This window comes from Babylonia areolata, chromosome 8, assembly GCF_041734735.1.
Source record: "Babylonia areolata isolate BAREFJ2019XMU chromosome 8, ASM4173473v1, whole genome shotgun sequence".
NCBI lineage: Eukaryota > Metazoa > Mollusca > Gastropoda > Neogastropoda > Buccinidae > Babylonia > Babylonia areolata.
In genome coordinates, this window is record NC_134883.1 from 3,601,700 (window position 1) to 3,611,699 (window position 10,000).

General features: G+C 47.1%; 1 protein-coding gene across 1 annotated transcript in view; it reads left to right on the forward strand.

Moving 5' to 3' along the window:
- The window catches only part of LOC143285005 (atrial natriuretic peptide receptor 1-like), a 173,140-nt gene that overhangs the window by 155,803 nt on the left and 7,337 nt on the right, over nucleotides 1-10,000 (forward strand). Inside the window, exons 14-16 of the mRNA XM_076592173.1 lie at nucleotides 1,994-2,165; nucleotides 5,782-5,931; nucleotides 7,595-7,718. Coding sequence (XP_076448288.1) covers nucleotides 1,994-2,165; nucleotides 5,782-5,931; nucleotides 7,595-7,718 — 446 coding nt within the window. The remainder of the gene's footprint in view (nucleotides 1-1,993; nucleotides 2,166-5,781; nucleotides 5,932-7,594; nucleotides 7,719-10,000) is intronic.

The following is a 10,000-nucleotide window of genomic DNA, read 5'->3' on the forward strand; positions in this document are numbered from 1 at the left end:
GACCCCTCGGATGTCCAGTGGGTGTCTCAATGACCCAACCTTTAGCTTCCGTCGTCAGAATTGTGGTATTCTTTGTCAACATTCAGCTCTTCAGTATAAGAGCCTTCCGCTTGCAATATTTTGATGGTGGTAATTGGGGTGAAACGCTGTTAACGTCGTCTCTTTCGACGTTCGTATGGAGAGAGTTAATTAATGTTGGGAGCGTTGCTTTCCCTACGGTAACTCTACAAGCACATACAGGCACGAGTCATCCGTGCTGCACTCACACTTACACACCTGCACATACAAAAAAATACACACATGTGTATCTTCACACACGCGCTCACATATATACAAACGCAAACACACACGTGCGCGCATACACACACGCGCGCGTGCGCATGCACACAAAAGACACAGACACGCACACGCACAGACTGGCGATAGTTCAGTGATTACTGCATTCCGTGTTTTTTGTTGTTGTTTTTTTAATGCAAATAGGTGTGTTTGTTTAGTGCAAATAGTAGGTAGGGTTTTTTTGTGCAAATAGTAGGTGTTTTTTTAAAGTGCATATAGTAGAGGGTTTTTTTTAGTGCAAATAGTAGGGTGATTTTTTTTTTTAGTGGAAATAGTGTGGGGGGTTTTTAGTGCAAATAGTAGGGGGGATGGAGGGGTTAGTGCAAATAGTAGGTGGGTTTTTAGTGCAAATAGTAGGAGAGTGGGGAAGGGAACGCCGACAGTAGCCGCGGACACAGGGCAGAATCACTGCAGTGAACGTGATGTAGGAGGCGCCCAAGCAGAATGGGCCAGTCAGTTGGACTTCTGATCCAGCGTTCACCAGTCATCAGGGTTTGATGCCCACTTTGGGCATGACGCTGGATCCTTGGGAAAGGCAACTTACTCCGATTTTTTCTGACTCGTTCAGTCAGTCACTCACACATCCGTTCTTGTTTTTCTTATTTTTGTTGACTCACTTGTGTAAACAAAGTGAATCTATGTTTTAACCCGGTGTTCGGTTGTCTGTGTGTGTGTGTGTGTGTGTGTGTGTGTCCGTGTGTCTGTGTGTCCGTGGTAAACTTTAACATTGACATTTTCTCTGCAATTACTTTGTCAGTTGACACCAAATTAGGCATAAAAATAGGAAAAATTCAGTTCTTTTTAGTCATCTTGTTTAAAACAATATCCCTTTTATTTATTTTGCAAACGTTTTGGTGCAGAGGGTAAAGAAGGGAAATTACTCTGCAATTAATGCTAGGGGACTTAATTCGAATCTGGTTAGGACTTTTTTTTTTAACGCGAAGCTTTATAATAACAAATACAGAACACATTTTAACGATTAGATTTTTTTTTTTTTTTAAGTGTATCACAAGTGAGTCTTGAAGGCCTTGCCTCTCTTGTTCTTCTTCTTCTTCTTCTTTTCTTCTCCTCAGTCATTCATCTTCGCAGTTAGGCAGTCATTCGTTCTTCCCCTTCTCACTCTCACTCTTCCCGGCACCTGACTTCGGTTGGGGAAGGTTAGAACGACTCGGAAGGAGAGGATTGGGCCCCGCCTTCCATGCCGAGCCCAGTACACAGTGGATATGAATTCACTGCCGACGGGCGCAATAGCCGAGTGGTTAAAGCGTTGGACTGTCAATCTGAGGGTCCCGGGTTCGAATCACGGTGACGGCGCCTGGTGGGTAAAGGGTGGAGATTTTTACGATCTCCCAGGTCAACATATGTGCAGACCTGCTAGTGCCTGAACCCCCTTCATGTGTATATGCAAGCAGAAGATCAAATACGCACGTTAAAGACCCTGTAATCCATGTCAGCGTTCGGTGGGTTATGGAAACAAGAACATACCCAGCATGCACACCTACATGGCGGGGTAAAAACGGTCATACACGTAAAAGCCCACTCGTGTGCATACGAGTGAACGCAGAAGAAGAAGAAGAAGAATTCACTGCCACGATGGCCGTCAAAAGGCGTGGGGACGTCTGACCTTTAGACGTGTTGTTGTGTTGTGTCCGTGCAGAGATGTACGAGAAGGTGACGAAGGGCACCAAGCCTGTGCTGAGGCCCACCCTGGAGGAGTTTGACTGCCCCTCGGACGAGCTGGCCGGCGTCATCCGCAGGTGCTGGGCTGAAGACCCCGCCGAACGACCCGACTTCCAGACCCTCAAGTCACTCATCAGGAAACTTAACAGGTAATAAAAAAAAGGGACTGTGATGCTCGGGGTAGCACTAAAATAGTCTGCAAATAGTTACATAGGCGGCGGTGGTGGGGAGGGAGGGGGCGGTCAGCACAAAAGTGTCTCCGTTGTCCTGGTTTATGGCGGAGGACCAAGGAAAGAAAATTTGATAAGGATGGCCTCGAGGCTGCTAAACTACAGGTAGTGAACTCCAAAGATGGCCTTGAGCCTGCTAAACTACAGGTAGTGGACTCCAAAGATGGCCTTGAGGCTGCTAAACTACAGGTAGTGGACTCCAAAGATGGCCTTGAGGCTGCTAAACTACAGGTAGTGTGGACTACAAAGATGGCCTTGAGGATGCTAAACTACAGGTAGTGGACTCCAAAGATGGCCTTGAGGCTGCTAAACTACAGGTAGTGGACTCCAAAGATGGCCTTGAGGCTGCTAAACTACAAGTAGTGGACTCCAAAGATGGCCTTGAGGTTGCTAAACTACAGGTAGTGGACTCCAAAGATGGCCTTGAGGCTGCTAAACTACAGGTAGTGTGGACTCCAAAGATGGCCTTGAGGCTGCTAAACTACAGGTAGTGTGGACTCCAAAGATGGCCTTGAGGCTGCTAAACTACAGGTAGTGTGGACTCCAAAGATGGCCTTGAGGCTGCTAAACTACAGGTAGTGGACTCCAAAGATGGCATTGAGGCTGCTAAACTACAGGTAGTCGACTCCAAAGATGGCCTTGAGGATGCTAAACTACAGGTAGTGGACTCCAAAGATGGCCTTGAGGCTGCTAAACTACAGGTAGTGGACTCCAAAGATGGCCTTGAGGCTGCTAAACTACAGGTAGTGGACTCCAAAGATGGCCTAGAGGCTGCTAAATTACAGGTAGTGGACTCCAAAGATGGCCTTGAGGCTACCAAATTACAGGTAGTGGATCCCAAAGATGGCCTTGAGGCTGCTAAACTACAGATAGTGGATTCCAAAGAATGGCATTGTGCTAAATTACAGGTAGTCGACTCCAAAGAGGCCTTGGGGCTGCTAAACTACAGGTAGTGGACTCAAGATAGCTGATAGATAGATACCTTATGGGACTGGAGGCAATGCTTTTTGTGGTCATGATTCTTGGAAAGCCAGGGGACTTGAGACATGAGGAGCTGGGGTGTGGGTGTGTATGAGTGAATCGGGATCAGCGGCGTTGGAGTAATATCATAACGACTGCGATTATTAGAATTCAAATATTCTGACGTCGAGACGCATCTCAGGTTTGATAAAACAATGATTAAATGATAAAAACATGGTCGGAGTGAATTTGAAAGGGTCAGCTTGTAAACTTAGGCAATTCGTTTTGTTCTTCACACACTGTACTTAAGTACACATTTCTCAACAATCGTAAAGCATTTTACGCAAAGCATACGTTTTTGTGACGTGGGGAAATCCCAAAACTGAGAAAGTGTGTATCTGTGATAACATTTGGTTTTTAAGCACTTAAAAGGTTAGATCAGTCAGGGTGTCAAAGTAAAAGGATACCAGAAAAGAACTGCCAATAAATTAGCTTGTCGAACACGCAGAAGTGCAATAGTTTCACGCTTATACATGATTCCACGTTCGGATGTAGTAAATTTGCTGTTCATTGAAAGCAGTTAGGCTTTGTGTTTTTCTGCACGACGGGAAAAGGGTCAACAATTCTGTGGAATATATTTTCGATTTGAAACTTGAAAACAAACCAAAACATTTTATGACTACTGGTGGTTTGTTTCTTCACAATTCCCCAGAGGAGAGAAGAAATACCCCAGTCAATGTTTGAACAAGCGTTTGACTGATCTTCAAGCAGTTCAGAGTCACTTGACGGCTTTCGAGTTTCAATAGCTTTTGACACGCAAGAAGACGGTACCTTCATTTTGAGGGTTAGCAATGGCAGGAAATGAGTCTTGGGGTTGTGAACGTTATACTAATAGCACCTTTGAATAGATTACCGTGACCACGACACTTGACTTAAGCTGTACATAACATCACAGTTTCAACAGAAAAGAGGGAAGGGTAACATTCAGGAATTGAGTGTGGGTGGGCTTAGGAGGTGGGGGGGGGATATGTGGGGGGGGGGGTTGCACACCAGTGTCCTTCAGCAAGCTCTTGGGAGAGGAGAGGAGAGAAGAAAAGAACAAAAGAAAAAGTAAGAACCAAACAAATCGACACAACGAATTAGGTTGACGTCAAAAGCTCTTGGAGAAGCAAGGAAAGAAAAGGGAAAGTGAGTAAGTCAGACAACCAGGGGGGTTGGGGGGGGGGGCACGGGCGAGGGAGACAGACAGCAGGAGAGCCGGGGACCCTCCAGCCACTACTCCTGTGTCTCCTCCAGACACCCTGTGGGTCAGTAACCACGTTAGGTTTCAGGGACGGGAGGGGGGCGGGGACTTGAAGATTGCTCCTTGACGGGCCTGCAAGGCGAAAATGGCATCAGCCATCTCGGCAGGGGACTAATTTAACGGTAATAAGGTTCCGTGGGATAAGGGATTTTGTTCGCAGTGAGGGATTTTGTTTGCAGTAAAAAATGAAAAAAAGGTCTGTGTGTGTGTGTGTGTGTGTGTGTGTGTGTGTGTGTGTGTGTGTGTGTGCGTGTGTCTGTGTGTGTGTGTGTGTGTGTGTGTGTGTGTGTGTGTGTGATGCTGGGAAAAGGGATGATGGAGGGAGGGTCTTCAAAGAAAGGTCTTGGGGGACTTGGCAACGAAGCCATGGTGTACTTTTCTGAAACACTCGTGAAATACTTCTTTGATGCGTCTAGTGTGTAAACAAAGTGTCTTTGTTGTCAGCACCGTTTATTTGTTTTCCGGTTTTTATGCGTGTGTGTGTAGGCGTGCGTGTGTGTGCGGAGGTGGGGGTGGGGTGAAACTTTAAAACTTTGAAATTAGCCTTTACTCAGCTACTGCCAGTGGTCGAAGAATGAAACGTGATAGGGTTGTAGATGTGGATGCCATCACGTCTTTCGACAACCCCTATTCGGACGGGGTGAGACGTCAAAGGTGAAGGTCATCATCTGAGATTATTGAACACGATCGCGATAGAGCTCGCGTCTTTCATCCAGCCTCCATCGTTTGATGTATTGATATTTGTCATGACCTGAGCATGAATACCACGCAATGTCAGTGTCGCATGTCGGAGGTCAGTGTTGCACCATTGCATAATAACTAGTTTTCAAAAGGGCAAACGTCGTGTGGGCACAGTGAATTGTCGCTCTTTACATCCAGCCGTCTGCTTATTTATTACAGTGATTGTTGGCGTGGTTACGAATTGCTGTTTTAGTTTACCGGAAAGCCAAAACTCTGAGGTTAAAGGCCGAGATCACAATATGATATAATGAAAACAAATTATGAATAAACGGTTGTGAAAGCGTGACGAGAGATTGGGTGTTGTATCCGCTCTTCATTCATAGAACTTAGTATTCTGATTGGTCAATGGCAAGAACATGAACCCTCATCAAATGTTAAGGTCACAGGGGGAAAACACCCTGACCTGTAGTACGCTCTGTCCCTTGTCAGTGAGTTCACGGCCCTTCCCGGACGAGAATTACTCGTCAGCAGTAGCAACGGCAGTCCAGGTATACTACTTTTTTTTCCTTTTTTCTTTTTTTTTCCGATCAGGAGCGGGGACAAGGGCAACATCTTGGACAACCTCCTGTCCCGCATGGAGCAGTACGCCAACAACCTGGAGGCCCTGGTGGCCGAGAGGACCCAGGACTACCTGGAGGAGAAGAAGAGGGCGGAGGACCTGCTGTACTCCATGCTGCCCAAGTAAGGAATGCAGGAGAGGAGGGAGTAATGATAATGATAAGAATGATAATAATCATGATAATCATGATATAGTAATCATAATAATGATAATGCAGGCTTACACAGCGCAGTGCCCCAATCTCCCCGATGGAGAGGAGGGGGTCTGGGTGGGGGGGATGTAGATCCTGTCAGCTCGTGGGCCGTGTTGTATTACCGGTGTAACAGCCTCAAACCCCACCCCCACCCTGCATGGTTTTTACCCAAGGGTCATTCTAGGCAAGCCTGGAATCACGTCCATGGTCATTTGTGGCTAGTCAAGATCGACGCCTGTAGTTGGATTTAATCACGCTGCTGAAAAAAAGGAAGAAATGGGGACGGGGGCGGGGGGGGGGGCGTTCTGGTTCTGGGCTAGTCTTTACTTTCTCTTCTTCTTTTCTCTCTCTAAAAAGATTTCCAAAATATGCCCCTGCCCATATTGTTACGAGGAAGGAGTGATAACGTGAGTTCAAAAAAGGAAAAAGTGGGTGTAATAAGGAGACGACAAATCAAAGTAGGTGAGTGGACAATGGTATGTTACATGAGTGATGGCCTAGAGGTAACGCGTCCGCCTAGGAAGCCAGAGAGAATCTGAGCGCGCTGGTTCGAATCACGGCTCAGCCGCCGATATTTTCTCCCCCTCCACTAGACCTTGAGTGGTGGTCTGGACGCTAGTCATTCGGATGAGACGATAAACCGAGGTCCCGTGTGCAGCATGCACTTAGCGCACGTAAAAGAACCCACGGCAACAAAAGGGTTGTTCCTGGCAAAATTCTGTAGAAAAATCCACTTCGATCTGAAAAACAAATAAAACTGCACGCAGGAAAAAATACAAAAAAAATGGGTGGCGCTGTAGTGTAGCGACGCGCTCTCCTTGGGGAGAGCAGCCCGAATTTCACACAGAGAAATCTGTTGTGATAAAAAGAAATACAAATACATGCGATTCCAGGTAATACGTTCACTGTGTTTCGCTGAATATTTAATGACAACTTTGTTATGAGCAGACAGAATAAATGACAAGCAGTATGCTGACTTTAACTTTCAAACGAAAACTTAGAAGAAAAAAAATTTCAGATCGTACATATTGCGTTTAACAAAAAAATTTCATGTTACATATATTGAATGTTTATCGTTGCTTCACCCACTACCTCTGCATACCTTACCCTCATTTTCAAGTGTAAGTATGTCAATACCCTCATGGCCACTAACCCCTACCCCCGACCCTCCACTCTCTCTCCCTGTCTGTCTGTCTGTCTGTCTGCCTGTCTGTCTCTCTCTCTCTCTCTCTCTCTCTCTCTCTCTCTTGTGCTGTCCAAAATACTATGAACTTAGGGAGCTGTATATTGCAAAGAAGTATTTCAATCGTCCTTCCAACTTCAAACTGTCGTTGTTATTCGCTAACAAAAACAAAAACGTTCAAACACGTCTCGCCACTTACATTTACAAAGCTTTTCAAATCAGAAATATGTGAATTATCAATTATATGTTTGTGTTATTTTCATGCTAACCTCTAGATGTGTTAACCTCTGTTGATATGGGTCAAAGGCCTAATCAATAAATATGTCAAGGCTCAAGACTCTCTCTCTCTCTCTCTCTCTCCCTCCCTCCCTCTCCAAAAGCTGATCGGTACAGCGGTGTGTTTTGACAGGTCAGTGGCCAGCTGTCTGATCCGAGGCCTGTCCGTGGTGGCGGAGACGTTTGAGAGCGTCACCATCTACTTCTCCGACATCTGTGGCTTCACCGCTCTCTCTGCTGCCAGTACCCCTATGCAGGTCAGACCACCGCAACAACAGCAGCAGCATCAGAAGTAGTAGTAGTAATAGTAGTACTATGCCCAACGATCAACTTATGATCACAGATTGACATCAGCTTACCAACAGCAAAGTGAGAGCTGTTTGATCACTGGTTTCTCCATTGCAATGGGAAGTCATTTACAGCTTAGTCTTTTGTGAAGGACAATGACTCAAAACTCGGAGGCAAGATTGCACTGGCTCTTAGTGCTGCAGCCTTGGGTGCTGTAGGCCTTTGGGATCCATCCCAACGCCGACTGTCCTAAAACCCTCTTAGCCGAGAGAGTGGGGATGTAACTTGGGCAAGACACTCTCTACTATGATCAAATTCTAGCCTTGATAGTCGGGACAGCAGTTACCTCCTCTGCTGTTCTGATGGTCGTCGTCGGACACGACTATCATACAGTAGTAGTAGTAGTGGGAGTAGTAGTAGTTGTTGTAGTTGTTAATTGTTGCTACCTTTATGTAGTGGTGATGTGAGAGGCTGGAGCAGCAGCAGAGATAAGTACTTTTGCAAATGTGTCCATGCTGATAATCATCATCATCATCATCATCATCATCATCATCACAATGATATCGAGAAGAACGAGAAGAAGAAGTTTATATGATGTCACGCCTGATGGAATACACTTTGCTCTAAGCAAGTACTGGTGGTGGTAGAGTATTACCAATAGCAGTGCTACACGGACATGTTCTGTCAGCGGGCCGCTACAGGTCAGTGATCATACTGCTCATGGTCCATGTGACTCTTTGTGTGCATGTGAGTCAGTGCGTTGGAGGGCCTCCTCTGTGGGGTCGCTGTGGTCGGCCAACAAGCTAGAGAGAGAGAGACTTATGAGCAATTTAATTTTTTTAAAGAATCAAGTACTACCTGGCATGACTGAAAGGGTCTCATGCCCGCCCGCCCGCCCGCCCACACACACACACACACACACACACACACACACACACACACACACACACACACACATAGAGCCAAACGCAGCCTGCCCCAAGTGTGTGGTTCGTCCGTCGGGATCGACGAGGACCATCTAGTCATCCTGGGGGTGGGTGGGGTTGGCCTCACAGGATTCGGCACCTTTGTGGACAGCTGAACGCCACTTTGGTCTGTCCATTGCATTCAGCTCCCATGTGTCGTGGCTGATGTTGAAGGCCTTCAGAGAAGCTTTCAGAGTGTCTTTGAAGCGCTTCTTTTGGCCTCCATGGGAGCGCTTGCCATGTTGGAGTTCGCCGTACAGCAGTTTCTTGGGGAGCCGGTGGTCTGGCATGCGAACTGCATGGCCTGCCCAGCGCAGCTGGGCCTGCATCAAGATAGTGTAGATGCTGGGCAAGTTTGCACGAGTGAGCACCTCTGTGTCAGGGATCTTCTCTTGCCACTTTATGCCGAGAAGTTTTCTGAGGCTGGTGGTGTGGAATTGGTTCAGCTTTTTGGCGTGGCGTTTGTAGACCGTCCATGATTCACATCCACAAAGCAGTGTGGTGAGAACTATGGCCTTGTACACTTTGAGCTTCGTCTCCAGGGTGATGCCTCTCCTGTTCCAAACGTTCTTATGGAGTCTGCCGAAGGCAGCGCTGGCTTTGGCGAGTCTGGCATTCACCTCGTCGTCGATGACAACTGTGCGAGAGAGTGTACTACCCAGGTATATGAACTTGTCCACCGCATTCAGTCGTTGCCCGTTGATGAAGATGTTTGGTTCAACGTAAGGCCTTCCTGGAGCTGGCTGGTGCATCACCTCAGTCTTCTTTGTGCTGATTGTGAGGCCAACGTTGTCACAGGCAGCAGAGAACTTGACGCTGTGTTGCATGTCAGCTTCGGAGGCAGCGTTGAGAGCGCAGTCATCAGCAAACAGGAAGTCGTTGACGGTGTCTGTCCTCACCTTGGTTTTTGCTTGAAGCCTCCTGGGGTTGAAGAGTGAGCCATCTGTGCGGTACCTGATGCCAATGCCTACGTCAGCATCTCTGAAGGCATCTGTCAGCATGGCTGAAAACATGAGACTGAACAGGGTGGGGGCAAGAACACACCCTTGCTTGACTCAGGGAATGGTTCTGAAGTCTCTCCGTTGTCTTGGACTCGAGCCAGCATCCCATCGTGTAGTTGCCGTATGATGGTGATGAACTTTCTGGGACATCCGTACTTCGCCATGATTCTCCAAAGGCCATCTCTGCTAACAGTATCGAAGGCCTTGGTCAGATCGACATAGGTGGAGTAAAGGTCGGCGTTCTGTTCCTGACACTTCTCCTGGAGCTGCCTGGCAGCAAACACC